This window comes from Palaemon carinicauda, chromosome 15 (genome assembly GCF_036898095.1).
Source record: "Palaemon carinicauda isolate YSFRI2023 chromosome 15, ASM3689809v2, whole genome shotgun sequence".
Lineage (NCBI taxonomy): Eukaryota > Metazoa > Arthropoda > Malacostraca > Decapoda > Palaemonidae > Palaemon > Palaemon carinicauda.
The window spans coordinates 38,872,732-38,889,861 of record NC_090739.1 but is presented as its reverse complement, the minus strand read 5'-3'; the positions used below and the strand labels follow the sequence as shown (position 1 = coordinate 38,889,861).

General features: G+C 32.7%; 1 protein-coding gene across 4 annotated transcripts in view; it reads right to left on the bottom strand.

The window, feature by feature from the left end:
- Positions 1-289: 289 nt before the first annotated feature.
- haf (leucine-rich repeat and fibronectin type-III domain-containing protein hattifattener) overlaps positions 290-17,130 on the bottom strand; it is a 108,343-nt gene continuing 91,502 nt past the window's right edge. The window contains exons 6-14 of one of the 4 annotated variants that reach the window (XM_068388318.1): positions 15,319-15,478; positions 12,809-13,179; positions 12,130-12,447; positions 11,170-11,289; positions 10,276-10,391; positions 9,132-9,457; positions 7,854-7,946; positions 4,446-4,555; positions 3,403-3,539 (exon numbers count right to left, since the gene is read on the bottom strand). In XM_068388318.1, coding sequence (XP_068244419.1) covers positions 4,476-4,555; positions 7,854-7,946; positions 9,132-9,457; positions 10,276-10,391; positions 11,170-11,289; positions 12,130-12,447; positions 12,809-13,179; positions 15,319-15,478 — 1,584 coding nt within the window. In that variant the 3' untranslated portion in view covers positions 3,403-3,539; positions 4,446-4,475. Of the gene's footprint in view, positions 3,540-4,445; positions 4,556-7,853; positions 8,040-9,131; positions 9,458-10,275; positions 10,392-11,169; positions 11,290-12,129; positions 12,448-12,808; positions 13,180-15,318; positions 15,479-17,130 lie in introns of all 4 variants that reach the window. The other 3 variants (XM_068388317.1, XM_068388316.1, XM_068388315.1) reach the window with 3 other exon arrangements.

Below are 17,130 nucleotides of genomic sequence, written 5' to 3'. Positions count from 1 at the left end.
TATTATGCGATATCCCTGTGAGATTTTTTAGGGATATTCGCTCCAGGAGTTAGAATTCTGGATACCTTAAGGTAAAATTCTCTGGGAATATCACTGTAGTCAAATATACCCTTGGAAGCTACCTTTTAGGAACTTCCATCAGGACGACATGGCCTGAACCCCCCCAAAAATATATATATGAAAGTTGTAACTTTTTTATTATTACTAATAAAAAAGCTTGTAAATTTCTAGTCATAATATTAAAAAACATAATCTGAGGAAAATAAGAATACCGGATTTTTATTTTCCGTTTATTTTACAAACACTTTGATTGTATTACAAAAAACTAGGTATAAACAATGGGTTATCAACAAGGAAATTTTTATAAGGTTACAGTTAATAAAAATGCTAAAGATAATACAGTGTTAGTAAAAAACATTTTGTACAGCAATTCGATCTTGACTTTCAGTTTTCCTGTATAGTTTCAAGTACTCACAACGGACTCAACAAAAAATCAAAACACTCATCATTGAGAATCACGACATTCAATAACACTCAAATATTGGCTCACCTAAATACATATGAATCTGAAATTTTTTCAGATTAAGAGAAAAATTCAAGATTCGGGTTAGTAGCCTACTGAGCTGGTAAAAATAATTGGAAAAAAATTCTAGTTTAAGATTATATCCTTTTGATGCATAGGATCCACTCACGTGAAACAGTAAAAATTTCACTAGATATTTCGTTTTTAGTCATCTAAATTCTAAACCTTAAAGAAAAGTCCAAATAGATTTTATTCCAACTAACACTGTAATTCAAAACTTATTTACAAGTCAAGAAAGTAAGTTGTTTTATCGAAAAAAAATCAATAAAATAACGCCTATCACACACCAGAAACTGATAAAATCAACTTGAATGAATCTGTACAGTATGATAATGTCAATGATTTAGAACACTAAAACACTCATGAAGATCAATCTTCGTCACAAAGCTTGCTTTATATCACTTGGCTTTCTTTCATTGAAGCACTGAGTTCGTAATCATAATTCATTTTCCTCTTTGTTGACAGGTAACATGACTGATGTTGCGATTTCACTCACACATGTCAAAAAACTTCTGCAATTTTTAGTAACACTTTTTTGTTACATCATATATGATGTACATTGTCACTAATTGTATAAAAAGGGTTAGTTTCTTCAACGAAATCTTATAAAATTCTTACTTCACCACACTTGAATTTGGAAATGTTTATTCTTCACAAACGTTGAACTGAAGCTAGAATGTTTTACAGTGACACTCTCCTATAATTAGGAAATTAAAAGGGGAATAAAAGTTATTCTTTCACTCTTTCATATTGCGAGCGAGTTAGCAAACTAACTGAACAAATGGGCTAACATGTTCTCACAAACATATTGTTAGAAGTTTACATTTACGCATGGCTATGATAAAAAATCTCAATAATGAGTTGCAAAGATAATGACAGTGATTATGAATTCAATGAAAATAATGATTATGAATGAAAATTATGGAGGAAGAAGGTATGAATGGTATTAATCACAGTTAAGACTAATGGGATCTCACTCGTAAATGAGATGTCATATAAAATATGAGATGAAAATTGCCATCTTATTTCAGAAGGCAAAATATACAAAGCGAAGATCATCTCAAATAATTAATAATCCTCGCTTAAAGGAAGATTGAAGAATACATTTGACACGTACTTCGTTGTTCAAAAAGACATATTTGTTAAGTGAGTATTGACCACACCAGAGATAATTTAAAAAAACCCAGACTTGACGTAATTGCAATATCACCTGTTGGTGATAGTTAATAATGCCATTTGCTAGTTAAATGTTACAAGACCATCAAGTAGTCTTGGCTTGCAATATCATCTGCTAGCCATACTTTACAGTACCATTCGCTAGCAATAGTTTGCAACACCACATATGTATATCTCTTGGCACATGAATAAAAAAATAACTTTCAGAGACTTTATTTTCATTTATGAATTATGGTAACTATGCTGTTCAAAAGGATATATGGATAATATTGCTTTTGCTCTCACAAAAGTGTCCTTGAATATAATGGAATACTACCTGCAGCAGCTGATATTGCATCACAGTCTTGCCACCACCTATTAGAAACCACAACCTTAAAGGTTCCACACTGAGATCTTAGTTTAATCTTGAACGAACAGGAAACTTCACAGCCTAAAAGATCGGGTGTGTCTAAAAGCTAATCCTCACTGGGAACCATTAAGCTTTAGTCAGTACCAGCCAAGCTCAAGCTCCTTTTATCAGATAGGAATGGTCAAGCTTGGGTACCAAGAAAGCGTAATATTTAGAAAAATGGACTGCCTGCGGTAGAAGAGTTTAAACATGACCACACGGATAAGCAATAAATAGTTCAGAAGTTTAATCTCTACCTCCTTGAGGAGTTATCTATTCATGTAGTTTGTTTCCTTTCATCTATGTACCAAGCTTGGCTGAATCATATGAAACTATTATTACCCATACAGAGCTAGAGTGAAGAAAGGATAATTTTTTACGCTTTCACATTTCTGCAATGGATTTACATTCAACTCAAAGGCATAGTTACTTCATCTACATTCCAACTTCACAAATATGCTATGTTGAAGTTTTGAGGAATAAGTAGCTTTGGTACATAGAATCACAACAGCTTAACGTCAAAACTGTAGATATGAATTATAATTTCTTGCATTATAAGGCACTTGTCTTTTATCAGATTAAGGAACCAGTGGCATTATTCATTATTTCTCCCACTAATTCATTCACTTCCTATATATTTAGATTAACAATATTAAGAGCTCCCTGGAGTAAGTGATTTAATTTTTTTTTCCATCAAAGTACAATTTCCTTAAATTGGCACATGAAGTCAAACATTGGACCTCTAGCCTTTTCGGGAAACTATTTTTCTCTATAACTTCTCTTCCACAAATTTTACTCTCAACATGTCTGAGCTCTTCAAATTGCAAAGACTGTTTTGTTCTTGTTATACTACCTAACATAATGCTATAGGGTAGTTCAAGTGCTATTTTTGCATACAGTTAAAATCCCAGGAAAGTTTTTCAATTTTCTCTTCCTTTGTGACTCTACTGTGTGAACAGTTTGTTCTCTCAGTCCCTGTATCCACTGGAAACATCCTGAAATATTTATTGTTTTTTTTTAAAATACTCGGCAGACTTACAATTGACTTCAATGTGATCGAGCGGTTAATCACAAGTGAGCATATAAATGACTACAGTTGTACGAGCCCACCACGAGTTGGATTTCTTGCCATGTAAATGTCCATATCATGATCAGTCCATCCATCTGTGTCATATCCAGTGAGGGAGTGGCTGGAGCCAGCGTGGCTGAGTCTGGAACTGGCACGTTCTCTGGATTTTGATCTTTGGCGCCGTCGGTCACTTCGTTGTGAGGCCATTCGCGATAAGCCTCCCATTCCATGTCCGAAGGCATTAGGATTCACAGCCATACCTGTGCTGAAGTCAGCACCACTTAACTGAGAAGCTGCTAGAGATTGACGAGAGATACTCAAGTCTGGAAAAGATACAGATTAATTGAAATCTTTCAGGCACTTCTCAGCAAATTAATGCTTAAACATAGCTATTAAACTTAAAATGGAAAGCATAAAAACACAAATCTTTAAATTAAAGCAAAGGGATGCATTAAAGACAGAAAATATTTCTATATAGATAAAAAGAAGAAAGCACAACTGTCAATCACAGACTGGAGAAAGAGACTGTAAGTAACGATGTATTCATGCAATCATGCTGTTAGTAAAACGACGTCCAGTGTTAAATACAGTATAGTAAACATAAGGCAACAGAGAAATGTAGAGTGAGATATCTCAATGATCAGGATAACGATGAGGAAGATGAATGAAAATATCTACTTTGATATTATATAACATAAATAAGTAAATCGCTAGCCTACAAATGTATCTTTTTATAAACCTATCTTCATGCCTTGTGCTATACTATTGAATTCTACATTCTAGCTGGTGCATTCATTTTGTTAGTGAACTTCTCATAGCTGAAAAGTTGGAAGGTTTACAGATTCTCTTAGGTATCCTAGGCATCAAGCATAGAGGATTTTGACCTCAAATGTGCTAAACAAAATCATAATCTTGGTAAGAAATTTAAATTACGGCAGAAAGTATTTCTTATTTAAAAAATGTAACTATGCTTAATACCAGAGAATCCCTCTTATAATCCATCCAAGAAGGCATTGGTAGAATCACTTGACAAACAGGAGTTAAAAAGATCAACTTTAACTTAAACCGTATTTGGCCAGGTAAACATTCTCCTGAACTTAACCACTGTAAAATACCTTAATGATCTACCAATTCCTTTTCTACTTTTACTAATTATGTTTGTATTATGTCTACGGGGTGGCCAAATGGGATTGTAATCACTTCATTTTCATCTCTTCCTGACAACCTACCTGAGGTGACTAGACCACCACATATAGTCATCAGAGCTTCACAAGGCCCTGTTGACGTAAGTAGATGTCATTTCTTAACAGAGCATCCTGCCACAAGCTGGCCACCGAGCCTATAAGAGGACAAGAACCAATCAGGTTCTCTTACAGAAAGATAAACCTTAATTCCTCCGAAATAAGAATCAGTGGTATTCCTTCCATGAGAGGGTCTGTATAAGAGTGCATTTGTACATAGATGTTTTTCGGCATACTTGCATATGATGTATAGTTGGACACAGGAGTCCCTGGCATACTTCGCTCTGGAGAAGTTGACCCTGTCACACCCTTACTTTGCGGTGAGTAACCAGACAGATAGCGTAGGGAGTGAATGCAGAGGTGGTTGGCGGAGATAAACGCATGAACATGCCGCGCAGTATGGGTGTGGCGTGATGCATTTCCTCGGAGCAATGTGTGCCAGGAATTCCTGTGTCCAACTGTACATACATAAGCCCATATATATATATATATATATATATATATATATATATATATATATATATATATATATATATATATATATATATATATATATATATATATATATATATATATATATATATATATATATATAAATGCCTTAGAGAAAGAATATAGCTCAGATTAGAATGATATTAGATTAATCTCTGGAATTAATGGCAATCTAACCTAATGAAGTCTTAAAGCATGTCATTAAGGTATTTGGGAATGTGGAATCAGTACAAAATTTTTGCCATTTCGTGTTAAAAAAAAAAACGCAATCCATGATATATGTACCATCTCAAGCTATATCTTTCGATGTCAGGATGCCAGAGAACTTCAAATCATTCATTCATTCAAGCTATATCTTATTTTCCAAAAACTAGAAGTATGTTACTCGATGGGCTACACTTCTAGAACCTGAGTTTGAGCAAAGACTAAAAGACCTATAGCTCTCACAGATACAAAGCAAGGTGTGCTTGAAGGGAAGGAAAAAAGAACACCACTGATTGTTCACTTATCGTAGTTATTTCGTATAATTCCTCTACCATTTGATTGATTAATTCATGAGAAGTTTAACAGCAACAAATGGCAGGTTTTAACTCATTTATTTATGATTAGGTGTTACCTAAAGCTTGAAACTAATAGAAATATATTTTTTATTGCAATAAAGCTGTATTACTCTTTAAAATATGTTGCTTATATCTATAAACTGGGCATTTAGGTTGTTATAATATGGTGACTCTCTAACTCTTAACTAGTTTAGGTGTCAATGGTGATATTTGACGATGAAAGGATTTATGTAAGAAGAATGGCTCTATATATGCAAACTGCAAGCTTTCAAGCACAAGTACAATCAATTATGACTTTTCCTGCCAAAAGAATCACAGGATTTACAAAATAGTGGTAAGAAAAACTAAGAAGTTCATAAATGAATGTTGTGTAAAAGTTCTCATCAAGCTTGCAATCAGCTTAGATCTATATGATTCCAGCATAAAAATAAATAGTATATGTACCAGCTCCTTTAGTGTTTATAAACGTTTATCAGAGGATTCTTTAAGGGGTTTTATATCTCCAGTCCACTACTGCATAATACCAAAAGTTAAACTTTATTGGAAGAGTGTGAACTTCAAGTGCAAAATGTGCGAGGAAACCGAGACAGGTGAAGCAATCTTTGAGACACCACGAAGTTAAGCACATCAGGAGGAATGTTGCTATCATTAAAGAAGAGAAATAAGAAGAGGAAGACTAAGTAAAAATGGAATTCTTCCTCCTTATAGGTTAAGGTAGTGTACAGTTGGGTACCATCTAATCTAATAATCTAATTTCTAAAATGTCGTCTCTAGGGCAGCAATATTTGTTTCAATTTTCCCCATAACCACATTACTTTGAAAATAACAAATTAAAGTGCATGAATATACAGTGTGTATATTCAAAATCCTTATCAATATTTTTTGGAACACATGGTCAAGATCAACTCTTTAAATTTATGATTCTTCCAAACCACGTAGCTTCTTTACTAACAAAAATATAAACTTGAAATGTTTTCGGAATATAATACTATATTTCAACATCTTAAATCTTGTCTTCAATACGGAATACATTATTCTTATCATTTAATGTCTATCTTTTCCGATGAAAGGCTACAAAATTTACCATGCCTTCATCATATTGTAAAAATGCACATTGCAAAAGAACTCGGAAGGAAATTAGATTAAAGAATTTAAAAGGAATTGAAGACGAAGGAGAGCCACGTAAGGCACTAGTGCTTAAGGGATTATCAGAGGATGAATCAGAAATGAAAAGTCGTAATTGTGTAGCATTTAGACATAAATACAATATCATTTCATAATATATTCAAGCTGTAGAGACCCTGCAAAGACCGAAATGCTAGAGTTGAATGGAAATAAAAAAAATAGGTATTTCAAATTCGATATTAAAAAAGTCATTTTCTTCCTTTAGTTTTCATTTGATTTGTGAAGAGAAAAGTAGCAGATTTACTATCTACGACAGTTCAGGTGAAATAGATTTCGAAAACCTCTCCGTAGTGAGAAAGATATTTACAAGCAATAAAAATGTATTTCTTGGGGGATAATGTACAGAGAAAATAAGAAAAGAAACATGTTTATCAGGTTTATTAACATAATAAACCAATTATCTTTTATACAAAACTTAAATCAAAACAATAAATAGAAATTAAAGAAGCACTTGAAATTCTATCATCATCAGTAGATAACATAAAACATGATAATACAAGAATATATACATTAAGAATAAAATATTTAAGCAGCCTTATGTATTACTACAATATATATATATATATATATATATATATATATATATATATATATATATATATATATATATATGTATATATATGTGTATATATATATATACATTATTTATATATATATATATATATATATATATATATATATATATATATATATATATATATATATATATTGTATGAATGTATAATACACGAAAAAGAACTGTACAGTGTTAACATTTCACAAGTTTAAAAACAATAAAAGCAGCTACAACCAAGTTCACAGGACAAAAAAGCACTTTTCTGAAGCTTAGACAACAAAGACACTCGTTAGTCACAGAACAAACAAGCGATGAATATGATAATCAAGTCCTCATATCTAAATTGGTTTAAGCTACTATTCGTACACATACTTTAACTTCCTAGATATTTTGATAACTCTTATCGTATCAAGTCTTTACTTTCACTCAATCTGTATATCTTATTATGTAAGCAAAATGTAGCAAATTTACATTTCTTTTATTGCTAAGTACACCCTCTCTCTCTCTCTCTCTCTCTCTCTCTCTCTCTCTCTCTCTCTCTCTCTCTCTCTCTCTCTCTCTCTGTAGAATCCCACATTTACCTTCAATTTTCGTATACCATACCTTGCCTTGAGAGTCCCAGACCATGGCTGAAGCTAGGGGCGTATCTCAGATTAGCTGCGCTGAGAGCGGAGTACGACCGCTGGCTCTGCCCATCTGCCATAGACCGAGGGCGTGGAATGTGTTTAGAAGATATGTGAGATATGTGGGATCGGGCATCATCCGGGATAAAGCCATTATTCACTGAACCTGAAGATCAAGATTTAGGGGTTTTTTCCTCGATTTTTTCTATTGTTTAGGATTGAAATCTTATCTTTAGTCACAGTGGTTCTCAACCATGTGGATTCGTGCAACCAAAGCCAAATATGTGAAGGGTGATTGAGGGTGAATTCTCTTTTTTATCATTTATATTTCTCAAAAGTAGAGATAAATTCCAGCTCAGTATATGACTGTGCAAGTTTAATGGTGATAAGATTTATTATATAAAAAAAAACTGCGATAGAAAGGGTAATCATGCATAGGTAAGCGCAGCAAAAGTAGCATAAATCTTTCTAGATTTTCATTTTTGAAATTACAGGGTATTCAAAATCACCCAAGATGGAAAAACAAATCCTTGGAATTTTAGGGACTTCGAGAGTCAGTGCACAAGAAAAAAAACTCTCTCCCTTGAGTCCCTCCTTGTAGAATCTTTAGAAGCACTTAGATCTTTTTGCAAGGTTCCAATCTAAGATCATTGCAAAAGCAGAAACAAAGCAAAAAAAGGCAACTCTATTCTTATGAAAAACTATCGGCAACATTTTCTCGATAATTGAAGTGCAAGTGAGCTATTGAAACATTGAGAACCACTGTGATGTTAGCTTATATAATAATTATTTATGCAGTATTAGAAAACTAAGCTTTACCCTTTGGCAAGTAATGCCCCCATACTTCTTGATTAGATTTGCAACTGTTTCGGCAAATCACAATTAAAAGTTTTATTTTGGTACTCTTAGATTAATTGAAACTCAATGATCTTCTAGCAGTTATCAAGACAACTTATTCAATTATATCATCTTTTATATGTCAGAGAAACTCATTTGAAGCTTATTATCAATTATTTTGATACTGAAAATTTTCCTATCAAGAAAAAACTTATGGATCAGGCAAATTCATAGGTATTTCATTTAAAAGAGTTAAGGAAAAACTCTTCAGTTATTCTAAGACCCTTCTATGAAAGGCATAAACAAATTATAATAATTAGATTATATAGAGGAATGAATTTCTAATATCACAATCTTGGAAAAAAGTAGCTAACCAACACTTAGCGACTTGGACATAAAAATGAATAAAAGTTCCACCAACCTTTGTCCATATGGTACATCCTAGCTCTAGGTATAGACCTATGGGAGAACATGGAGATGTTGTCTCCTTCTCCTTTGTATCCCCCTCCAAGGGTGCCCGTCTCGAGAGTGCCGAGCGAAGCCAAAGGCGGAGACGAAGGACTCAGGACTGCAGGAATGCCGTCCTTCTCTCGATGGCCGCTGCGCTTTCTGTTGCAGCAAATGAAGACGATGACGGCGATGATGACGGTGCCGCAAATGGCCGCAGAGGCGGCGATGATGATGGTGTCCATGTGCATGGCGGCCGATGTGTCGGTGCGGATCTCCCGGCATTGAGAATGCAGGACGCTATAAACAAGAAGTTATCAAATGAGATGAAAGATAAATGAATGAATAATAAATTAGTAGTGTGATTGTTTAGTTACCGAAGAGTGTTTGAGGAGAAATGTATGTACCGAGTAGGCTCTATAAGAAGCTACATGAAATATAGAGCTTAATCATTAAGCTACTTCTGGGTCTAAATCCATTATGAAGTTTTGTTCTACAATTGATACGAGCAGTTCAATTATGGAACATACACGTTACAATGCCTGTATATTAGGAAGTCTTAATTTCGATCTGTAAGTCCGTTTCATGGTTCACTTATTAGAAAGATAATTAAGATTTGGATGTTCACTTGCTAATGGATAAGCATACATGTATTACAAAAAAAGACAGGAAGTTGTACGGGAAGAAGGGAGATAAACAATTAAGATTATATCTTCATGTTTTAATTTTATCTAAAAAAGAAATTAAATGGTCTCAATGGACCAGCTGTAAATAAGTTGTGGGAAAAAACCTTCGCAATGACCGTACCTGAACATATTGGTAGATAATTTTTCATACAAAGGTAACTAAGGTCCATCAAGCAAGATAAAAACTATAAAAATACAACGTCTATGTCTAACATTTTTGATGAAAAGCAAAAGAAAAAAAATGGAACGTTAAAATTTATATCGCCTCGATAAGTTTTGAAGATATAAAACGTCTTACCGTTGTAAAACACATTTAAGTCACCGTTTAAGACTTCCGTATCAAACATCACAATTAAGAACATTGTGATGATGCTATTTATCATTTTTATAGGCATAACGAAGGAAGTAAAAACGTAAATGTCAATTGCTTACTTGTTGGGAGTAACGTTGACATCTTCGAGGGAGACAACACAAACAACAACACACTCCTGAGCTGGAACGTTCTTGATCTTGAACTCCCTTTCCGATGAGGCCAAAGGTGGACCAAGCTAAAAACATAACATTTGTCAATAATTGCTTGCAAATCGTGATCATGTTGCAGCTGTTAAACATAATTATGTTTCAACACAGATTTTTTTTATTGTTTTTGTCTAATCAAAATCAAATACATGACTATGTTCAACAAGTGTCCAAGATCATACCTGTATTAAGGCCTGTTTAGATAAATGAATCAAGTACCCCAAAGGTTCCCTTTATAAAGTATTTGCCAAATGAACTTTAAGGTATATATTTAAATAAGACATTCCTTCTTATCTAACGGAATGTCACATAGCAGAAGAACGTAGATCAAGATCAAATCATTTAGTTTTGAAAATGGCTAAAGATACATTATTATTATTATTATTATTATTATTATTATTATTATTATTATTATTATTATTACCAGCTAAGTTACAACAATAGTTGGAAAACCAAAATACTATAAGCCCAGGGACTCCAACAAGGAAAAATAGCCCAGTGAGGAAAGGATATAAGGAAATAAATAAACTACAAGAGAAGTAATGAACAATAAATATAAAACATCTTAAAAACAATAAAAACATGGAAATAGATCTTTCATGAATAAACTATAAGGAGAGACTTATGTCAGACTGTTCAACATGAAAACTTTGAACTTTTGAAGTTCCACCAACTCTTTTACTCAAATGAAAGCTAAGGAGTGAATATTCATCTACTTGAGATTGAGTTAACAAATATGAATGAATCAACAGGAAAATCTTTTCAGGTTATTCATCAACTAAGAAGAAATGATCATGGCCTTATTACCTTGAAGTTCTTGTCACCGAAAAGCCTATAAACAACTCTGAAACCCAAGATGTTGGAGACTTCCGAGTCCCATTGAATGATGACGGAGTTGTCCTTTCTGTAGGCTTCCTGTACTATTACCTGAAAGAACATTACCAGAAAAATTAATATGCATATCTACTGTATACATACCCACTAACACACACAAACACAAAAACATATATATATATATATATATATATATATATATATATATATATATATATATATATATATATATATATATATATATATATATATATATATATATATATATTCATATATCAATATAATATTTATCTTTGTATCTATACATACAGTATACAGTATATATATGCATATATAATTATACACACACACACGCACACACACACACACACACACACACACACACATATATATATATATATATATATATATATATATATATATATATATATATATATATATATATATATATATATATGCATTAATAATTTGTATGTGTGTGTATTTTAGGATAACCTAAGAGATTTTAACCTTTACGTGCAAGCGGGCAATGTTTTTGAAGACATATATCATTTATGGTTAAGTGATCATCCTTAACTTAATTCTACTATCTTTTCACATAAAACAATCTTAGGACAAAGACAAAGGTATGAAAGTGAAACATGGTTTGAACTAGATTACTGTCATACTGTTAACGTAAAGAGAAAATGTATTAGAATTGGAGTTCATGAATCTTTTCATAGGTTTCATTCCAACACGTTTTTAAAAACAATATTCATAAGTCTTTCTCTATCATTTTGGTCGTACATTGATATTAATCCTACTGTTTAACAATCAAATAAAAACATTGTCAATAATGAAGCCCTGACACCTTACTTTAAAATATCTCATTTAAACCTAACCTATCTTAACCTAAGTGGAAAAGTATTATATTTATTTTTATCTCGGACTCACTTCTTCAACATATGGTCCTTGGGTCTTTAGACCAAAGAAGTCATCACTGTGTCCAGATGGTTCATCGGGCTGTCTAATCACCAAGTTCGGTCTCTTGTTGACAGTGGAGGGAACAGGCTGCGACAGAGGCCTCTCTATTCTAGATGGACGTTGCTGGGATCTTGTTGGAGGGATTTGAGGAGGAACATCTAATGTCGGACGACTTCTTGATGAGCTTTGTCCTCCTGGACCTCGCTGTACGGAACCAACGCTACCGACTCCTGATTCTTCAGCTGATTGAGGTTGAATGATAGTTCCAGGACCAGATGAAGTTACTCGCTGGAATTTCCAAGAGTAGGTTTTAGTATCTTCCATGATTATATACAAGGTCGTATGATTTTATCGTTTATAGAGCAAACTTTGTATCTCATTAATGGCTGATAATAATATTTTGATGGAATTTAGCAGCAAATTTCAAATAAAATTGTCAAAATCCTTATTTTAGACTGCTTCCGGTACACGAAGGACATTAATATAATTTTTAATTTCCCCATTAAATATGTACATTTTAAATCAACAATTTCCTCTTACATTGAAGCAAATCAGATAATATAAGAATGATCATCTGCTAACAAAAGAAACAGCAGTTTTGAATTTACCATTACTACCAGAGATTTAAATCCAACTACAATTTACTCACAGGCGGCTCGGGAGAAGTTACTTGCGGCTTTGGAGATGATGGCGTTTGTCGAGTCGTTGGAATAAATGGAGTAGTGATCGTTGTGGACTCTGTCGTTTTCAGCAACGCCTCTGTAGTTGTAGTCGTGGTAGTTGTAACAGGTGGGGGGATAAGGGGGTCTAGCGTAGATAATGTTCGCTCAGGATTAGCACCATCTGCCGTGTCACAAACTAATTCAGATGGACCCAGCTGGAAGAATGATCGGTCTCGGTACTCCGAAGGTTGTCCACAGAACTGCGGGTTGCGTTCCCTGGACGTTACTTGCAGATCGTAATCCCGAATCCATTCGGTAATCCAGGCTACTCTGCAGTCGCAGTGAAGGAATTTTCCGCCTAGAATAATTAGAGTAATTGTCGTTATTTTTTTCATAGTATACAAAGGACCTCTTACCTTCACAGCGTCAAGAAAGGTCACCAGAAATACAGGAATCTATCTCAATTAAATGGTATGGCATATTTTCTAATAACTTTCATCAGTATCCTTTAAGATTTTGTTTTTATAGAAAATAACGGCATAGTCTTGTATCCTATACTGGACGATTTCTACAATCTACCAAAAGTAGACATTTTCCAATACCATGGCGAGAGCTGGACTATGATAGAAATGAGAATATTAATTAAAATCTCGTTGAAATCTCTGTGGTAATTTTCATATGAACCAACTTTGAAGCATTTTTTTCATATAAAAATGTCTACCATTCGGAGTTTTCCTTAAAAAAATACACACACACATACACACACACACACACACACACACACACACACACACATATATATATATATATATATATATATATATATATATATATATATATATATATATATATATATATATAACCAACTGGCTTCAACGTAACCAGCTCTGAACTCTGTTCAGGTCTTTAAAATCCCACTTATCAAATTCTATTGGATTATCTTTGTCGAATTTAATGCCTTTTTCCATGCGTTTCCTTTTCTTACATGAAGTCGCAGTTCTGATTTAAGTAAACCATACGTCGACGGTTTGTGAATTTTCACTAATCTTGTTAACAGCTATTGTATAATTATAGTTACCAGAGCCAGTGCAGGGAATCAGTAACAATAACTTAGGTAATGAAAGTTTTCTTTTACATAATTTCAGTTAGTCTCACTAAACCATATCTATTCATGCATCACTTTATCTCCCTTCCAATACTTCGTAAAAAAGAAAATGTTCAACTATTTTGTTTGGGCCTTGATTTCGCAGTGACGTTTTGAACAAACCATTAAGCGACTGAACGTTTTTTGCCACTCTTAATGTAATCCTACAATTTCATGATGTTACATGAAATTTGACAGTAGGTATGACTGTGATAAGAAGAACCCGTAATCTAACGGTTACAAAAATGCTAATATTGATATTAAATCAATGTTAATGAGCATGATGTTATCAACTTCCATCACCATGTTTATGACCGACTTTTACAGCATTTGATATTCTTATCAACTTTTGTTTAGGGGAAATAAAGAATCTGCCATTGGCAGTGACTTGCTAAGTGAACATAACAGGACTCGCGGAAAAGGCCATGATCAACAAAACTGACGTTTCATGATCCCCTTGACAGATGTTAGATAGGAGTCTTTGCATGTCTTGATTTACATTGCACAAGAAGTTCGAACCACACCAGAAAAAAAAAAAAAACGTACGTTTGCTGCATAACACGTTTTGTTAAAAGTAAGGGAACTTTTAACTTTCAACAGTTTACCTCTACAAGGAAACGTCACATTATAGTGACCTACGTTTTCTGCATAATACGTTTTGTTAAAATAAAGGGAACTTTTAACAGTTCATCTCTATAATGAAACAAAACATTATAATGAGTGTATTGCATTTGGCAGGAAGAGACATGAACACTTTTTAAAATTTCTGATGTTGCCTCAAAATGAAGAAAGGTGTACATTCAGTTCAGACCTACAGATCTTACTGAAGAATGACAGAGAGGTTTAAGTAGAATGGCATGAGAAACATTTAATTTGAATACTACAAAAAACGTTCAATTTGACTAACAGATTATACACTTTATACGATTGGAACGAAATCATTAAAACCATCTGTTAGCAAGCATTAGGCATGAACTTTACTTAATTGTATTACATGGATAAGAATTAACTTACAATTAAAAGAAAAAATATGAAGTCAAGAAAGATAAAATTAAAACATTTGTTTCTACCATAATTAGATTTTTTCTTGGAAATACAAGTGATTGGAAAATACGTTGAAGCATCTAAATCCTATAATAAAGTATACAAATAATTAATTCTCCATTACCTAGGATGAAGAAAAACTATAAATAAACATATTAGGCAGAACGATCTTGATATCGTTATGAAAAAAGAAAGAAATGAATGAGTGTCGTTGGTCATGTAGACATTTATAAACGATAACAAAAAAAGAAAAGAAAAACAGTTTCATTGCTCTCTCACCACACGATAACCTTAAAGTGTCGTACTTACCAACAGAAAAGCCTCTAAGTGTCGTGTTGAGGTGTTTGAAAGCCTGTAGGGGAACCGTGTTAATAGGGTTACCGTCCAGAGCTAGAAGGGTCAGGGACCTCACTCCGTGGAAGGCGTCGTCTGGGATTTTCGTGATCATGTTGAAACCGATATCCAGAACCTGGAAGACAAAACAAGGATTTCTCTAAGTCTCTTATGTGTGATCAAGTTTTACTGTTCATTGGGGTTTATTAATGACTCAAGAGTTGAAGTATGAATGTCTCTATGATTTTTTTTTTCTTAAAGTTGAAATCACACACACACATATATATATATATATATATATATATATATATATATATATATATATATATATATATATATATATATATATAGTGTTTGTTTGCATATATATATATATATATATATATATATATATATATATATATATATATATATATATAGTGTTTATGTTTGCATATATATATATATATATATATATATATATATATATATATATATATATATATATATATATATATATATATAGTGTTTATGTTTGCATATATATATATATATATATATATATATATATATATATATATATATATATATATATATATATATATATGTGTGTGTGTGTGTGTGTGTAGAGAGAGAGAGAGAGAGAGAGAGAGAGAGAGAGAGAGAGAGAGAGAGAGAGAGAGAGAGAGAGAGAGAGAGAGAGAATGTTATCTATAAAGTCAAAACTAAGTTTTAAGAAAATATCATATGAAAATTTTAGGGGAAATATTATAAGCTATAGCTTATCGTATGTAAGGTACAGCCTGTCATAACATTAATCAGAAAGCTAAAAAAAAAAAAAAAAAACGTAACAATAATTTAGAAACGAAGGGTCTGTGCTTCAGACTGGGTAGGTTATTAAGTAACTAAAACGTCCGTTCTTTTATGATAAAATGTATGTGTGTGAATGCTGTTTCTGCTTGCACTTTTATTCTATTCATTAATTCATAATCAAGCACAAAATATAATTAAAATATGTAAAGAATTTTGTTTTGGTAAAAAAGACACAAGTTTAAATGATTTGATATTATATGTTTCCAAAGTAATATTTTCACTCAATATATTACCAAAATGTTTTCTGAATTTATCCCATGATTTCACAAATATTTTCTAAATCTATAATTACTTGAATTTTCTCCGCATTCTAGTATCTTTTGTGGTCTCAAATTTCTCCTGATGTGTCATAAATTCCATAGTTAATTTATGTACCTGTTCTCTCAGTCAAGGTAAACTGTATACGTTTCGACAGACTGAATACAAGCACAACGCTTAGAAAAATTTTTTTTATTGCTTTTCCATCGTTATTCAACACTTCTTTAAAAGGTTAAAATTATCCTTGAAATTAGATACTGTAGACATCAAGGATACAGCATGAGATGAATTCTGATTACGAAATAGAGTAAAAAAAAACTTTATTTTTCAATTTAATTTCATAAATAATTTTCTCCAAAGAAGAGATATCCTACAAAGAGAAATGTGAAGCTAAATTGAAATAAACATTGGCAGAGACAATTGCAGCAGAGGAAAATCGTAAACAAAATGGCTTATCTTTGTCCCCTTAATTTCAACCCTTGTATGTTAAGCGAAAGAATAATTACTAAAATAAAACATATAACTAACATGAGTTACATACAGACAGAGTAATAAGACGCATTGCAAAGGAATCTGTTGCAATAATGAAGACGGGATTTCTCAGCATCTCGGGAGATTGTCCGGAGCAAGTCACGGAAACATTGCACGACAACGGGACTCGAACTTCGTATCTTAGTG